Source organism: Drosophila biarmipes, chromosome 4 (assembly GCF_025231255.1).
Source record: "Drosophila biarmipes strain raj3 chromosome 4, RU_DBia_V1.1, whole genome shotgun sequence".
Classification (NCBI taxonomy): domain Eukaryota; kingdom Metazoa; phylum Arthropoda; class Insecta; order Diptera; family Drosophilidae; genus Drosophila; species Drosophila biarmipes.
The window spans coordinates 146607-165830 of record NC_066614.1 but is presented as its reverse complement, the minus strand read 5'-3'; the positions used below and the strand labels follow the sequence as shown (position 1 = coordinate 165830).

General features: G+C 30.4%; 1 protein-coding gene across 15 annotated transcripts in view; it reads right to left on the bottom strand.

Moving 5' to 3' along the window:
- Positions 1 to 19224, bottom strand: part of LOC108024899 (protein pangolin, isoforms A/H/I/S) — a 59562-nt gene that overhangs the window by 9285 nt on the left and 31053 nt on the right. For 4 of the 15 annotated variants that reach the window (XM_017095055.3, XM_017095054.3, XM_050886883.1 and 1 more), the window contains 3 exons: positions 19007 to 19199; positions 18606 to 18771; positions 12623 to 12692 (listed from right to left, as the gene is read on the bottom strand). In XM_017095055.3, the coding sequence (XP_016950544.1) occupies positions 12623 to 12692; positions 18606 to 18771; positions 19007 to 19199 (429 nt within the window). Of the gene's footprint in view, positions 1 to 3419; positions 3852 to 12622; positions 12693 to 13465; positions 13620 to 18203; positions 18772 to 18799; positions 18947 to 19006; positions 19200 to 19224 lie in introns of those variants that run through there. The other 11 variants (XM_017095058.2, XM_050886881.1, XM_017095056.3 and 8 more) reach the window with 9 other exon arrangements.

The following is a 19224-nucleotide window of genomic DNA, read 5'->3' as shown; positions in this document are numbered from 1 at the left end:
TGTTAAAATGCAATATTATTACTTCAAAAGCCTTAAAGAATACAACTCTAAAAATTATTTTCGTTCAGAGAAACTTCATACAAACGACAAAACTTAAAAATAATTAAAATAAGAAAAAGCTAACTTCGGGACACGAAGTTTATATTCACTTGTAACCGAAATGCGTATTTGTTTAATAGGTCGAATTGTATCTCATTTTCATCATACTGCATCTCCAACCAGTACATCTTTATATTTCTAAAAGGTAAAAGGTTTGAGTTTCACACAAAACATTTCGGGTATTGACGCACCATTTCATTAAGAAATTGAGCTATAAACTCTTTTTAGACAACAGAACTCATTAATCTCATTAAACAATAAAATCAATTGAAACAATATTAAAGATATTGTTTATAGTTTTTCTTGGCTAAACAGACCATTATAGACCTAACTTCAGTATAGTAGCATTCAAGGAAAAAATTATATAATTTGCTTAAATAAAGTAACTGCCATAGACATTTTGTGGTATACAAATTTGTCTAACTTGATATTTTTTCGAAGAAAACTGTGTTGGCTACTACATTTTTATTGTTTCAGTGTTTAGTGCACTCTTAAAGAATTATATATACTTCAACCGTAAAAACAGTAAACTTTTAAAAAATGTTCTTAAACTTATTTTTGTGTTATAGCCTAAATATATTGAGGTACAGTGAAAACGAAATATATTCAGGATACAAGAATATACAAAAATATACAAATAAATTTATCTATCTATATTCCTTTATTTCTAACAATGATGGTTGTAGGGCCAATAATATGACAAAGAACGTCAATGTCAAACATAATTTACACTTCTATTAAATGAAACTATAACTTCAAGATAACTGATCTTAGGAAAATCAAAATAAAGCTAAATGAGTAATTTAAACCTTAACATTCAAAAAGTTTATTACGTAATTTTTTATTTTCTGTATGTGTCCGGTTTTAGCTTTACCAAAAAATATAGCTACTTCAATTTGAAATGGTGCAAAACAAGTTTGTAGACTTTGTTTCCTGGAACGGTGATCATTAAACACTATTTTCGGAAAATCAAAATTTTGGCCGTGGTATTAAAACCGGAAAAAAAAATATTAAGGATATATATTTTAACAATGATAGTTACTGATTTGCTATTAAACTTTAAAAGAATTGAACATAGGCCTAAAGTTAAAATTAGCGAGTTAACTTAAACTTTTGTTAAAAAAATTATTCAACCTAGCGGTTTACTGGGATTACAAAACTCTAATACTTTATTATTATTTATTAATAACTTAAAGCCTGTTTTCACAAGAGTTTCGTTATATGGGGCTAACTAGGTTTTTTATAATACATTTATATATTTCTTCAAAAGTAAGGTGAAGAAAAAAATTTCCAATAATAGAGTTTATGTCATAAAATAGATTGTAAATATTAAAAGAAGAGACGTAGGATTGTTTGTCTTGAAAATTTTACTTCCTAAGTTCCTATTGTTATGAACATCGGATGGCACTTTTTTATAAAGAGATTTATAACGATTTATTTCCTTGAATAAATATAAAAAAATTAGTTTTTTTTTAAATTTGTTTAAAGCCTAAATAAAATAATCTTTTTAAACCCCTTTTTTGTCTTTGAATAAACTTACAAACATAGTTTATGAAGAGACTACTTTTCAGTTAAGTCGTAATGTATTGAGAGTGCGTTTCAGCAAAAATATCTAAGATAAGTCTAATGATGTAGGCCATTTAATTCAATATGATGGCAAACATTGTTTTTTTTGTAATCGTAGCTATAATTTGTATCATCATGTTTATAGGGCTTTGTTTCCACTTTAAATATAATAAGCTATTATTCCTATCGTTAAAAATATAAAATGCACATTCGTTTTTTTTTTCATCAGACTCCTTAAATGAATCCCGTAGTTATGATGTTTTATTTTTCATTTGTACGAAACATGCGACCGCATTTCTAAATTATTTCTTAGGCGACATAAAACAAAAAAACTAAATATCTTCAGCGCTTTTCTTTAATTGTTAAAAGTAGTTTTCTGAATAAGAAGAATAATAATTAAACGATCTTCCTAAGCTTATATATTTAAATACTATTTTTGATCTATCTGCTAATAGTCGAATTGGCGGCTACACTAACTGTATTGTAAATATCACTTTGGCAATGTTTCATGCAGCAAGCTTCAATAGGTGGGAGACTTTGAATAACTTTATCTTTACTTTGTTTCAAATTTCTGACTTTCTACAATAATATATAAGCAGATTCGGATTTTCCACAATAAGCGTCCCGACTTTAATTTTTAATGATGGTCACAGTGCAAACGGAATGGTGAACTCTGGCAAAAAATTAATTAAGGGCATAAAATGTTGGTTACTGAATTGATTGGGTAATACACTAACTAAAATCTTGCATAATCAACAGTGTATAGTGCTAAAATTGTTTTTATTTTATCAGTACACCTGTGCATTTAAGCAAAAAAAAATTAATTTTAAAGCCAATTAACACTTGTTATAACATAAAAAATAGAAATCATGGCATTAAGTAAGGCACAATAACGCATTACCAACAAATAAAACAAGACAAATCAATATTAAGAAATTTTAACACTTAATATAAATATTTTTTTGGGCTACGCACAACAAATAGATCAAACAACAATGAAGACCTTATTTAAATCGTATATCAGGGTTTAACAAAGTAAGTGTTTTCAAAAACTTTAAAAATATATAATATATATATATTTTTTATAAAATATATCTGAATATCGTTTGAAACTTAAAATGTTCAATGGTTACACTAACACTCAATTCGATATGCTTATGTTTCTAACTAACCATTTATTTTTTAACTTATTCAATGCATTGATTTTCTAGTCAGAAACCACTTTATTCAGCGTGATGCAAACAAATATACCATTTTAACGTACGAGGTAAGGTATGTAATTTTTTTAAACTAAAGCGTTTAGCAGGGCCCTTTTTTAAATCTATTCGAAATACCAAACCTTTTGATAACCAAATTCAGTAATGCTGGGCATAAACATTAATTTAAATATACAAAATGTATTTAAACCTTTACAATTATATCCTAAGAAAATTCGAAATAAGAAATTCTATAAAACAAGAATGGGCTTATCAAGCTTCGTATTAGTATTTTCAATATTCTGACACATAAGCAAATGTAATTATTGCACTATATAACATCAAAAAGTTGTGAACAAAAAATTTTTGTAATCTAAAATATTCAATATAAAACTAATTTTAGTCAACTGAACTTTTATTTAATTTTGCTAATAATAAAAAAAATTGTTCATGCAATAAATTCATGTATATAGTTCTGTAAGTAAATATATACACAAATAAGTTTTTTTTGTAAGCCCTGATATGCATTTACTTTAATTTTTGGATTTGTTTATTTACTGGTTTGGATGTTGACGAAACCTTAAGGTGTAAAAACTCATCATCATTGGTAGGTTATTGATTCCAGATGTTTTCGTTTCGCTGCCGCATTCATTTATCTATAAATTGACATAAGTCGGTGGTGCCTGAGGCGATAGCTGTTGTGAACATGCGCTTGCTGTACCACCACCTCCTCCTGCGCATGTTATGCCATTTAAAGATGCTACTGCGTTTCCATTACTGGTAGCCATCAATTGTACATGTGTATGAGAAGACGAGGTGGATGATGATGAGGAGGACGAAGATGACGAGTTGGGCAACATTACCGTACCCCCTATGCCACTTACAATGGGTGCTAGCATGCCAACACCAATGCTGTTGACTGTTGAACTACTGGAGATGCCAACGCTGCTGCCATTGTTGCTTACAGATGAAATGACACCCAAACTGGGACTTAATTATTGGTCAAGGCGAAAGTCAATAAAATGTCAAAAATTAATGTAATTAACCGTCATTATAAAAAAGAGAAAGATGTAATTAAAGACATCAAAGTTTGAATTAACTGTTTTAGAATACTCTATATCAGTGTTCATGTGCTTTGGTCTCTTAATTTTATATTAGGCACGTTATAGTCGAATAGGCCGACAATAAGCTAACCAGTACTCAACTCAGAAACTAAATGTAAACATATTGGCAATTAATAAGCAAGCTACAAAAATCACTTTGGTTTTGAAATAAATTCAAAGAACATTTAAGGCAGCGATCTTAAATGTTTTAAGTTTTATTTTAAAAAATACCGTACTCTGTGTGTTTTATGTTAAACTTGACAAATAAACCTTAATGTCCAAGTTTTATTTTCCGCTTGACAAAAAAAAGTTATTCTTTAAGTTTTAAATAAAAATGAAATAATTAAACTTATTTTCTGAGTTGTATTTTTTTTTGAGTAAAAATAAAACTTGAAATCATAATGCGGTGATTTTGTTGTTCACAGATATGTTACCACAAATTTAGAACACTAAATGGGCGGTTGTCTATTTTTTTATTTTATAGCCCACGGTAAGTATAATTATTTTATTAAGAGAACGCTTTTAACTAACAAAAGAAACTGTCCAAATGGCCTAGTGGATTAGAGTTAGTTCCGAAAACGTGGAATAAGATTTCGCTACTTGTTCCAGGTGAAACAATTTTTTTTTAGTTTTATATAATGCTTGCAACCACTTATAGCGTAAGATTGCAATAAGGAAAATGGCTGATATAAAATCATTAATTTTAAGTTGTGTTTAATTTGAATCTCTGGCGAATGTTCGCATGAGATGCCCGTTAGAATATGTTTCAGAGAAAAAGGTACTCTTGAAAAAAAATCTTCAATTTCACTATACGCCTTTTTTGTCTTCATAATAGTTCTTTTCGCTTTGTAATTCGTCAAACGAAAATGACATTAGAAGAGTACTTGATTGGTTTGAAGTTGATGACGCAGGTTCATAGACTTGAGTATTTTGTAACAACTCAAAAACTCTTAAAATAAGCTAACTTACAAGCAGAAGGTAAAACTCAAAGAATAAGTTTTATTTGCCAAATTTAAAATAAAGTTCACAAAAAATGATTACATGATGAGTTTTAAATAAAAATCTCTCCGGTTATGTAAAACACAATGTCTAATAATTTCAAAGGAGATGTAATATTATTCTGTTTAAAAAAAAGGTTAAAGTTACTTTCAGAATTTTTGGAGGATAGTCATAAGAGTGGATAATTATTTTAAGAATATGCATTTTATAAACGGATAACGACTCTACAACATGAAACCATGATCACAGTGGTATTGGGTTATCGATATCTTTTTAAATTATGAAATTAATTTTTTATAGTTCTATGGAAATTATGAAAATGGGCAGAGATTTTCATTGGTCATATCTCATTAACTTATGCTTTTGATTGATTGTTTTAAACGCTCTCCGCCTATTTTTCTTGGCGCTGAGTTTCGGAAATAAATCGAATTCTTTACTAATTTGGTCTTGTAAATACAACAATATGTTGTACCCAACTTGATAACAAAAGCGCGTACATTCTGACGTACAACATTTTTTTAGAGTACCTTAGTCATTTTATCTTAACTCTCAAAATCAGATGCTCCGTTATTTTAGAGTCCTGAAAATTATAGATGATGCTAAACACCTCAATGAAAACAAGAAAGGAAGTTAACTTTGGCAAGTCGAAGTTTGTATACCTTTGCAGCTATAAAAAATAATCAATGTTATTAACGCCATTATACATTTTCTTCTTGCTAGCTTCAGTGATATTTAAACAACAAAGCAAGACTTTTTTAAAAATAGTTGTTTTATTATTTTCCTTACCGATTTTTTCACAGCTATATGTTATGTAATTGTAATCTTTAAAATAATAAAATTATATTCCCAATAGTAAAAGATAAAAACCCCTCAATTTCCACCATTTTACCGATCGATCGATTTTGAAAAACAAAATTCGAAATTCAGAACTAATCTAAAAACGTTATTTCGTCCAATGATATCATTTTTTTTCATATTATTTTCCCATTTTGCAATCGTTCCTATGGCAGCTGTTGTTGCCGGTAAAGGTAATTTTGCGAATGGACGACTATATGTCCATTTTCAATAATTTGCAAAACTACTTTTACCGGCAACTTCGTCCACAACTTAAGGCGAAAATTGGAATCCAAAACACATCGGTTTATACGAATTAGTACAAGATAATTTGTAAAAAAAAAAGGACCTATTTTTCCACCAATTTACCGATTGCTCCTATGACAGCTATATGATATAGTCTTCCGATTTTGATAAATTTTAATTCGAAATTCAGAACTAATTAAAAAATGTTATTTCCAAGCTAAGAAGGTTATATGTTGAAAAACACCAAAGATATAATTTTTTCATATTTTTTTACCACTAATTTTCCGATCGTTCCCATGGCAGATATATGATTTAGTCATCCGATTTTTATAAAATTTAATTCGAAAATCAAAACCAATTAAAAAATGTTATTTCCAAACGTAGCGTGTTTAAAAACATCATAGATATATATTTTTGTCCGATCCGGCTGGTTCCGAATTCTATACTACCTGCAATAGAAAAAAGACTTTTGGGAAAGTTTCAGCCGGTACCTTCAAAACTGAGAGACTAGTTTGCGTAGAAATGGACAGACAGACGGACATGGCTAGATCGACTCGTTTAGAGACGCTGATCAAGAATATATATACTTTATAGGGTCGGTGGTAAAGGTTTCCTTTACTGCGTTGCAAATTGAAATCATTATATCCTCGCAAGGGTATAAAAATGCAAATCAGAAAAAAATATTATATTTGATAGACAAAATTAATGATTACTTTTTAAGTTTTAAAATAAATCTTACAATAATTACGGTCCCTGATAAATAGATACAATTTGTACACCCTTAACTTGTGAACTACTTAAGCTTGTGCTATATGTCGTTAAAAAAGGTATTTTGAAATACTATGAACGCCTTTTAAACATGACGTCATTACCACCACATTCGGCACGCTGATAAAGAGAGCCAAAAATAAAAAACGGAAACGCTCCCTTCTAGTATACCCTTTTACTCTATAAGGAACGCGTATAAATATTATAACCAAGAAAGGAAGTTAACTTCGGCAAGAAGTTTGCATACCCTTGCAGTTATAAGAAATAATTAATGTTAGTAACACCATGCTACATTTTTAATAATTGTTGTCGAAATTGTCCCCATAGAGTATATATATTCTTGATTAGGATCACTAGCGGAGTCGTTATAGATGAGATCTCGCTGAGATCGGAAACTATAAGAGCTAGAATATTCATAATTGGTATGCAGATTCCTGGGCTTCCTACGCAGTGCAAGTTTGTTTCAGCGGGGTGGCACGCCTACTCTAACGCCCACAATCCGCGAAAATCTGTAGCGCCTACAGTTTTTATGATAGAAACAAACGGGTATCTGGTAGTCGAGGAACTTGACTATAGCGATCCTAAAATTTTTTGACAAAAACAGAGACCCAAGTCGAGGCACTCGACTTTAGCGTTCTTACAATTTTGGACAAAAACAGAGACACAAAATAAATGAAAAGTAAAAAATCCTTTAACAACAATATAATCTTTTTTGGTAAATAGGTAGATCAAGCAAACAAACTCATTTACCTCCCAGAATCGTATACCCCGCAAAGCCATTTTTTTATCAAATCCGTTGTCAGATAACCTTGTTAAAAGTTTTCTGCTTCTGTACCTGCAGATAAAATAAGCTATAAAATACTATCTTTCCTTCTAGCGCTTTAAACGTGTATAGTATTACAGTAATTTAATGTTATGTGAAAGATATGATTTCATATGATATGGTAAATAAAACTTTTAACTGCTGCGGAAAAAATATGTTATTGTGTTTCCCTTCTCTACCTAAAAATTTGTTTTCAAATTTCTTTTTATATTTGACCCCAACTTAATTTTAACGAGGAATTTCCCTTTTTTGCCACTGGTCCCAAAAGGTGTATGCTAAGAATGAAATCAAACATCATGGATATAAAAGTAAAAAGCCAATACAAAAATAGTACGCAATCTTTTTTTTAACATACATTTAATAATTTTTTATATTTGTTACTAGGCTTTTTTTGATAATAACTTTTCTCTTAATAAGGACACTCTTTATATCCTATTCGTAACAGAAACATAAAATAGATTTATGTTAAACCCCACTACAAAATAGCGATCGTTGAATTTTACTTGTTGAGCGGAGAATTGTTCATTTAAATTAGCTTGTTTCCCAAACGAGCATGGGTGTATGTTGTTCAAAAACCACTCAGGCAAACGCGTTTTAAGTGGAATTTTATCGGGAGTGAATTACAATAAATTTAAATAAAAAAAAATCCTTTTTCCAAAAAAAATTATGTCATTTTTTCCCCACATTAAGTACATAAGGGTTTGACCCATGACATGTCTCAGTTTGGCATCGGAAATATCCTTTGTTAATGAACTGGTCGGCATAAGTATTTTGACGGTACAAACGTGAAAGTGAAAAATATTTTTTTTTTTTGAAAATGTTTAGAAAAATTCATTTAACCCATTTTTTTTTTTAAAACAAACTGATTTATGAAATATTTTTTTGCACTTACTATTTTTGCATTAAAAAAATTTAAGTTTTAGGGCGAGAAAAAAAAATAAAAATTCGATTTTTACAAAAATGTTGTCTTTTTCGATAAGTGAATGGGTTTAAAAAAGTATTGTATCATTCAAACGGTATTTAACTTATCTTTTAAATGATGCACAAGAAGTAAGTTAAAACTACGAATATATTTAACTTTTGTTTCGTCAAAATTCTAATTCCGACCAGTGTATGTCGGTAAAAGGATTAAAGGAGGAAGCAATGTGCCGCAGAGCTCTTAGGGGATAAATTAATCTTAAAACTGGTTTTTCATAAAACCTAACCCTTACCTCCACTGTGGAACATGGTACACATTCTGACATCTGACTGAAATCATTGAACCCTCTTTAAAAGTTTTGATAAACTGCACGGGTTATAAATCTACTTTTCTACATTTACTATTCAGTAAATAAGTTCAGAGAATATTTTAAAAGTTTCAAGCAATTCAAAAAAGGTTTTCGGTGCCTAGTAGAAAACCGAACCTGCCGAACAGTTATACATTTATAACCAATTATTGCCATTCTCTAGACCCTTGTAAGCGTTTGCCAAAATTACTAAAATAAAAAATGGGGAACATATGAATAACTTATAATCTATATATAGTATCTAGTTAAAAGTATGAGGGACGTTTTTCTGATACAATTTATAACTTAAAAATGTATACTAGAAGCAAATTAAAATTTTCTAGAGGGTTGAATTTCGTGCTATTAGTAATGTTCCTGAACTTGGTTGTAATAATTAACTTTTTAGTATATATGATGGTGTATACCTACTATGTTCTTGTGTCAGTGTGTTTAAATGTGGACGGTTTTATAATAGTTCTAATAGGTGCATATTTTCTAAAAAGTATATCACTTAATGTAAACAAAATTCACGCAAGCTTTTTATTTTTTGTCTAAAAAAGAAACTGATATTAGATTTAAGACACTTAGATAAGATATAATCCGCATGGTCAGAAAGGACTTCAAAGAAATTTGCATGGAAACTGTGTTTCTATTGTAAAAATGTATGTAAACTTTGTTAGTGTTTGGAAGGGGTCAGATACTGTGTGGGTTGCAAATTAATAGTAATGAATCAATGAGTAACGCTTATTTTTTTTTAACAACTGAAAACGATTTTAGGTAGAAAGCCTTTTACTTTTCACAATGCAAGAACAATTTTTCGTTTTGTGAAAAGTAAAACAATTCAAAATGTGAATGTGAAAAACCGAAGCCCGGCTTTTTTTTACACTTTAATAATTTAATGTATTTAAAAACAATGTTCATCAAAAAATCTCTTCTACTACTTTCTTCTTTGGAATAAAACGTGCCTTAGAATGAGCACTCCCAGGTAATAAAAATCGCCTTTTGATCACAAAGACATTTTTTATCCCCTTTATTCATAAAGTGTATAATAAAAGTGTAGATTAAATTCGTCGGAAAGTATGTAACAGGTATATATTATATATTATTGATTAGGTTCACTAGTAGAGTCAATTTGGTTATGTCCGTCAATGGGAAAAAAATACGAGTTCGCGAGGAAGATACATGAAACAAATAGACACACGGAACACGGGATAAAAGGCACATCTAGGAATGAAACAAATGAGTTAAAATATTATATTATATGTTTTTAGTACCGGGATAGAAGTTGAAATGCAAATTAAATGATAAAGTTTATTAAAGTTATTACATAAAACGCGAAAGAGCTCGTTCTACGATTTACAATTGTAGGTAAATTAAGCAATTGTATTCTGCTCTGGTAAGAAGGTAGCCTTACGTTTCGATCCCAGTTCAAACTACGCAGGGAAAATAAAAGAATTTTTTTGTTTGTACCGACTCGGTCAATGTGCACTTGATATATATCATTATATGATAAACAAAGCTTAACATCATCAGCATACATTATTTCAGAATCCGTCGATGCCTCCATTGAGTTTAGACGTACCGATGAAGGCAACGCCGATGCCTTACGCTTGGCATTGACAAAATTGTAAAACTGTTTCGGATCGTTTGAAAATTCAAATTTACATCGACTTAGATACATAGAGTAGCAATGACTGTTGAGAACATTAAAATCTTTTCAAGCCACAACATATTTCGAAAAATCTACTGGTCTACCCGATTTTTTATACTTTTTATAAGTGTTAGATTTAAGGTTAAGTCTTTAAAGCGCATTGGTAAACCAAGGAGGTCTGTTTAGGATTGAAAGAAACCCATCAGGTGCGCATTCATTATAAAACGTATTTAAGACTGTATAGAATAGTTCAGTGGCACTTTCAATGCCTGTACAATTGTACAAGACTGTCAAATTATAATGAGAAATCATATCGTTAAGTTTGTTATAGTCACATTCATGAAAACATTTCATTTTAGTTGGAGAAACTAAAGAAGGAAGGGTATCAGAGCAGGGGAGGCAAAATGTCAGTTCCATAGTTGGTTGATATGGGTAGAGGTATAACAAGAGCGTCAATTCTACATACTGTGATTTCAGATCTAATTGTCTTCTTAAGGAATTTTTTATAATGCTTACTTGCTGTATCGATAATACTAAAAGACCATCCGCAAAATCTTGGGCGGATAAAGGCATAGCAACAAATGAGTCAGTAGGAGGAGACCGATGAATATCAGGTATATTAAGTCACCTAAATCAGAAATCAGAACCACCTAAATCATCAAAAGGTCACTGTTAGAAAAAAGGGATAAAACAGATTTTATTGCAGACAGATGGTGCTCATAAATTACTAGGTCAGAGTCAGGTGGAATATAAGAACATGTAACAAAAACAGGTAAAGATTGCAAGGAAACTTTCACACTTAGAAATGTGGCAATCGGTCCTATAAGAATTACAATTATTAGACAGAACTTCAGAGTCGGATATCCCTGGTTTCCGCCAAGCTTCCGTAAAAGCTAAAATATCTTCAGTAAATGCAGAGGAGTTAGCATAAAGCTTGGGTAGCTTCATATTTAGTTTTTTTTGGCACAGTGAAGGGAAAATATTTTAAAAGACGACGTCCTACGGGCGTATGCAAATCGAAATTATTCAACTGCAATATCTTCGAATGGGAATTTTTCACGTATAAATTTCAAAAAATCCTCAAATGTGGTATCTGGGGTAAATCTAAAAACAAATATTTGCTTCTTTTCTTTGTTTATTTTTCGATTTTCTTCGAAGACTTCAAGCAAACAAGTTCTGGTGTGCCAGACTTAAGCGTAATAGTCGTCCAATGACCTGTTTTACCGAGGAAACAGGCGACCATTGGCTTCGAAGTGCTTTTACCACAATCGATTTTAGTATGATTTGATCCCTATTCAAAGACCTCCACAATCAATTGCTCTTTTATTTCTGGCTTATAAGCATATATCCATTATAAGCAACCTGTGACAATCTTATGACTTTTGGAGAACCGCTATTGTATTTTTTTTTTACAAAATTTCTTTTATCTATAATCTTTTTTTTTGAGCGATTATCAAAATGTTGGGTTTCCACCGAGAATAATCCTTTTAGGGCTAGGTGTTCATGCCAATCAAATGTGGGCAAAAATGCCTCTATCTCACATAGCAATCTTTTGTTTATCAGTTCACGCACACAAACAACAATGTTCTCTTAATGACATTTAATTAATTTTCCTTTATACAGTATATAAACCTGTTAAAAATTGGTTTCTATAATAATATTTGTTTCTTCATACAAAATTTTATTTTATTTATTTTTTTTTTAGATATTTCCTAACTATAAGAATTAGAAAATATTAAACACTTTGGGGTTTGTATCCAAATTAGATTTATATAAAAACCTCAAACAACAGCTTAATTGCTACATACACTTGGACAGAGTGTACAGTGTTCATTTTGTATGCTGAACAGGCTACTTTTACTTTTGTGTATGTCGGTAACGCATTTAATATTAAACAAAACAATTTAATTGCGTGATATCACCTAAGTTATCCGAAAAGCAAAACAAAAACAAATGACAGTTTTTTTATTTATTTTATTAGAAAAATAAAGCTTGCGTGAATCTTGTAATGTCCTTTGTAGTAACGTTTGAAAAATGTAGGTACAAGGCACTGTATACCAGCTGAAACATACCTGCAAGGTTTGCACCATTGATTCTGTTGATCCAGACCAAATCGAGCTCGGCATTTTTTCATATTGTTACCTAGGGAAGTAAAGGCAATTGTAATTTAAATATATAAAAAATGTGAATTATGAAATTGTAAATGATTTGTTAGTAAGCTACTTTGCGATAATTAGTGATGTGATTATAAAGAAAACACTAATATGAGTTATCTCTATAAACTCGTTCAACAAACAATTAAAAAATAAATTTAAAGTTTTACTCTTTCAATTTCTGGAGAAAAATATTAAGGCTACTTAATTTACTGAATACAAATGTTAAATGTTCTTAGCTTATTTAACAAAAGACTACATATATAAATACATGCAGACGTTTCTATGCTAATTTAAAATGTTCTTAAATTTACAACTTACTAATTTATATCTTATACATGCAATACATAAATTTTATTGTACAGGGAAATAATAATTATTTACATTTTCATGCCACTTAAGTAAATATTTGAATTTAACACATGTTTTTATCCACATACAGCTTTTTCTTATAAGTTTGCTAATCGGGTTTCTATTGAATTTTGAATACTTCTATACTGACAATAGTTTATGTATGCCGCTTGCCAATCTTTTTTGGTTTAATAAATTTTCCGAATTCAATTCCGATTTATATGCGATTACATGTGTAAATGAGAAAGAATTATTTACACTCATGAATTTTAGCATGAATCAAAATTGAATAGGTGCTCTATCAATATAATCATATTTGTATTTATTATTTTATTTATATTACATTGATCTTTTCTGATTTTATATAAGCTGACTTTACTTCGTAGAATAGTTTATGAAAATGTATCTAACCTCCGTCGTTGGTATCTTGCTTCCGCTTCCGTTTCTTGCCCCGAGAGGCATTTGTACGAGAGCTCCAATCGGGATACATTTGCATGTGCAGTTGTCGCTCCCTTCGCGCCAACTCGTAATACTTCGCTTGCTCTTCACGCCCCAAGGCATGCCACTGGGAGTGGGATAAACGCGATGTTTCGCGAAAATATAATATATAATAATAATAGGCAAAATGTATCGGTATTATGAAATACATAATTAGCCAATTTAATGATTTGCTTTAGAAGTGTATGTCTTTAAACAGGGCTTTAAATACCTATAACTTGGCACAGTCTATGTCTTAAAAAAAAAATCAATAATGCCAATTGAGCTCACGTTGAAGGATTAATTAGCTTACAGCCCTGTTTCTTACACATTATCTTATAGTTCAAATATAACTATTTTTATAAATATTTTAATTAGAAAAAAAGTGTTCGATTGTACTATTTGTTCTCCGGACGAACACTTATGTGAACATTTTATTAACTCATACATTTATTAGTCTGACAAAACGTAATCAAGATCTTGGGATCAGATCTCAAGATCAGTTAAGCCATTATATAAATCTTAAAAATTACAGTTAAATCAAAAAATACGTATGTGTTTTACTACGAAGGCTATTTTTCAACTGTTTTGCTGATTAGGCGACAAAAGGTTTATATGCTTTTTCATCGACGCAATTTTCGAAAAGTTCGGACAGAATTCTTACGTAATCAAATACGCAAACTAGCGGTGGATTTTGATTTGTGCCTGAGCTTTGTCGTTATGTCTGGAACTCATCTAAAAAAAATTTTAAGGTGAACCTATAACGCGTGTACCATGGTAAAACTGTAATTTTGTAGTTTGTTGCAAATTGTAAAAATATGAGAACAAATGGGTTACTTAAATAAAGTTTTGAATGAACTATCTTCCTTGGCAAGTTGTGTTTGTTGGAGCGGTACCCGTTTTAGGGTTAGTTGTTGCTTTAAAATACTACAGATGATAAAATTGTCATCTATTCTGTTATTACTGAAGGAAAAAGTATACTAATTTTTTGTTACTTTATAAGTTCAATTAATTTGCTTTCCAATCTCTCATAAGTGAAGCTCGTATTAAATATAAGTGCTTTATAGCTATTGCCATAATGTTGTGCCTTAAAACAAGAAACAGTTTCTTTTTCTGTAAAATAAAATTCCAAGGTATTTTTTGACTCGGCTCCTAACTCCTTTACGCAATAGTTTAGTCATTCAATTTCAATTTACACTGAAAGAAAATCTGTAAAAATGAGGACGTTTGCCAGTCTTTAACGTTGTAGGCATATGGGTAGTTAGATTGGGAGAGTCACTTCGGTAAAACAAACTTGCGTAGAGCCCCGAATTCGTATGCTTTTTTCCAACTTTCTAGCCAATACATACTAAGTATTTATAGTACACTGCCCGTAGTTCTTTGTGAAAACCTGAAAAATAAAATACAGTAAGCGTACAAGCCGCCATCAAAGACTTCACTTCGAGATCTTAGATAACTTTGGATAAATTAATCAAGCAAATCTATCAACTTTTTGAAATTTCCTCCAACTCTTTAAAAATTTTGTTTATTTATATATTTATTCAATTTTGTGGGCTACGTGGCGTCGATTTTTTAAATTAGTCTAAATTGATCATAGAAAGCTTTTAAATAAATTCATTTTTAGTAAATAATTTAAAAATATTAATAGTAAATGAATTCGAAAATATTAGGGTAGTTTTACATTTAGACGACGTCGGTATATTTTTAATTGCAAATAATCAAAACCGCTCGGGGATCTTAAGAACGTACAGTTTACTGGATTTAGCATTGAAAGAAATAGTTATGAATATTAAGGGGGCATAATCTGGGTAATGTTCATTATGATATTGTTAAGGAAACAAAGACTCGGAACGGACGTGTCAAATATTGATTGAGTAATAATTAAGCGTATAACCAACCGCATATAAAAACAAATATATAACCGTTACTCAACTAATAACTAACGTACAGTTTTCAAAGATTTTGTTGTTTTAGCTGAATTTAATTTTTTTTACTTATTCATATCTACAACTTAGTACGTTTTAGTATTTAAAAAGGTATGAAATGCTAGGTATCAACCCTGTCAACCTGTCTATTTTCATGAACGCCGAGATCTCGGGAACTATAAAAGCTAAAAGCTGGAATTAAAAATATGTATTCTACGGCTAAATAGAAAACTTTGCTTTGTTTCATCGAAGTGCCACGTCCACTCTAACGACTATAAATTTACAAAACCTTAGTAATTCAAACGGCGGTTTCTTCAGGTTCCACCAGTCTAGAAAATAATATTTTGAAAGTGTCCCAGAATGGTGAAAGTAATTTTTGCGGGACAGGATCACATAAATCAAGACAAACACATTTTTAATGATTTTCTTCATCGTACCTTTCGAGATGATATCTCGCGATGCGCCTACCTATAGTTTATAACTATATTATACTTTCACCATTTAATGTCGCCAAATAAATAATAAAAATTCAGCTCGGACAAGTCTGAACTATTTAGTGCCTCCACAGACGTCTGTTAATTCCGTTAAAACTAAATCTACCAATAACTTCCATCATTCTTCTTGGGATGTTTGCTTTTATTATATTTGGTTTTTTAATACTTTATTGGGTTTTTAATCTTTTTAACTAAAAATGTCATCTGTTACATTTTTTATGGCATAAAAAACAAATTCTCGGAGAAATATCTCTTTTTCCAATGTATGATTCCTCAGTAAAAGTCCCATACAAACTTTTTTCCAACACATCCAGATTCAGCGGTATTGCTAAGAATACAAAAAATTAAGTTTTCTGACATTTTTTGTCCTTATTAAATATTTATGTTGAAAAATACTTTCAATAAATGACGTCATTAATAAAAAAAAAATGGTCCCTATCTTGAACCATTGTTCATGTCTTTGAAACTTGATGTCAAAGCTAAAAATCACAAACTTTTTACAAATACTCGGATAAAAAACAGCCTCTAAAAATAAATTCTGAATAGATATAATTTTTATTTTTCCTTGAATTTTTTGGGCACAATAAACTTTAACTTGGTTTAAAGCGATTTTTTTTTATTATCTACGCAAACTGACTCTTTGTTTAAATGCTATAAGAATAAACAACATGTCGAAGTTTTTTCTTTTGCTTGTAACATATATATTCATAGATTTAATAGAATAATAATATTAACAATTGAGTTATAAAAATAAAACAAATATTTAATACCCGTTAAGCATTTACCTCTAAATTGAGAGAGATGGAGATTTGCAAGCATCAAATAGGCTGTTTCTGGATTGGCAAGCGTGCCATTACTGATAACTTCTCAATGAATTATCATATTTAAACCATTTTTGGTATGCGGATTGGTATTTATAATCAGACAAATTCCATTTGCTTAAGATTTAAATGTTCGGAATCTAGACAGGTTAGAGCGTTATGCTCGTTAGGGGGAGTGTCACAAGATCCTCAAAAATCTTCATGTCAAATCCCAATCTTCTAGCCTTGATTGTTTATAGGGAACTTTATAGGATCGAAATGCTTGTCGAGAATATAATATACTATTTGACTCTACAATTAGCGTTTCCGACCCCATAAACACTATATATTCTGCATCAGACTAATTAACCGAGTCGATCAAGCCATGATTGTCTCTTCGCATTTCCTGCCCAAAAATTTGGCTGACACCCCAGCCCCCTAACTTCATAATAAATGGAGATAGCCATAAATTAAATTTAAATAGTATTAATTAAATACAAGGAAAAAGTGTACAAAAGGAATCTCGACTCAAAACTCCGTTTATAACTTTTTACGCTTCTCGATTGAAGTATGTACGATTGTGAGATAGTTTCGTCAAAACTACCAAATGAAGGAAATACGTTTTTAATGGGTTATTTAAAAATTATCGTTTTTTAATACGATATTTTTTAAAGTTTGGACTGATCGATCTTTAACACGGTTTCGGGCGCATGCTTTTGCCAATTATATTCCAGATGCCCAAAGTAGATTAGGATACAAATTTACTGTTGGTTGCCAGATTCTTAAACAAAGAATCGATTGAAATAAAAACGTGTAGAAAATATCATGTTTTCAGTATATGTTCTATCTTTCTAGTACATTTTTTTGCCAATTTTATTTACCAGCAACACTACTTTACAGCCAATCCTTTAAGAAAATCCCTACTGAAAAAGTTTAATAATCAGTGCAAGAAAAATTTATATAGGAGTTCGCAAGAATTCCAAAGGAAATCACCGCTATATAATTTCCGTGATCCCCCCACACCATCAATCCCCACCCCCCCCCCCCCCACCCTTTTGTGATATTTTATAATTCATAAATTAAATATTATAAAATATAAATTTTTAAAAAGCAGAAACAAATTTTTTTTTTTTAAATTTACGATTTTACAATTTGTAGATATTAAAAAAAAAAATAACATTTTCTGGTCCTTCTTTAATATTCTTTATCGCAATTAATTGGCTGTAAGATAGCGGGATATTTTATTTGTGTTTGTGTTTCGTGTTCGTATATGAGTTTTTAATATTTATAGAAAAAAAGTTTATTCCTAATGCCAAAACTGCATTTAAATATTTAATGAAAATGCTATACGTGAGTTTCTAAAGATGCATTTAAACGCAATGACCACTGACACGATCAGTTGCATGTCCTTTTCCACTTTTTATGTCCCCATAAAAATAGATAAAACGAAATATTTCTGATTTTATGATCTTTATGATGTTTAATACAAATAGGTTAGTTCATCAATTCCAATTTCTAAAAGGTTAAGATTAGTATCTATGTTTACATTGACCAACTATGGCTAAACTCGTCTAAGCTATTTTCAAATCTACAAAAGCAAAGATGTTAATCTTCAAGATTGAGATACATTTGAGTACTCTTTTTAGGTACTTTACAATATTTAAATATAATGCAAGTATTTACACAAATTACGTAGAGGTATTTTTATTTTGTTATTTCTAGTTGTGGGGTAGTTAGTTGTTGATGTTAGATGTGTGCTTTAATGCGTATGTGTATGTGATTTAATGAAATAATATAAAAGTGAAATGCAAAAAAACGAGGGAAAGAGTAACATTTTGAGAATTTAGTGCAGTACCTCCCGAATCCGTTGTCGATCTGTCTTTTTTTCGTTTTTTCTTTTTTGACACATAACCATAGTTATCTCGTGCGCTCCACCCCGGATACAATTCCATATGTAATTGGCGCTCTTGTCGAGCTTTTTCGTAATATTTGCTTTGTTCTTCGCGGGAAAGTTCGTGCCACTACAAATAAGGTAATCCATTAGAAGCAGTTTGTATAATATATGTACTTTTAATCGAAAATTCGTTTAAATCACATGTCCTTTTTTTTTCATATTCCAAATGTCCATTTATTGAAAATTATTTTAGCTTTTGATTGCTTTACGAAAGCGACATTTCTTTAGATCCTACAACTTTTCTACTCCAATAGAATTTGAATCAACCTTTCTTATCGAAATTATTTTAGTTATTTTCTTACCCGTCTTCCCAAAATCTGATTAATAGCAGCCGATTCTTTTAGTGTACATTCGGCAACAACTTTAGCGCGCATTTCCTTCATATAGAGCATAAACGCATTTAGTGGTTTTTTGATATGCGGTTTTTTTTTATCATTTGATGTCTCCTTAGCGTCGTTTGATTGTGTATTCGATGAATTTTTTGTATCCAAGTTTCTGAAAAGAATAACGTAAATCGCTT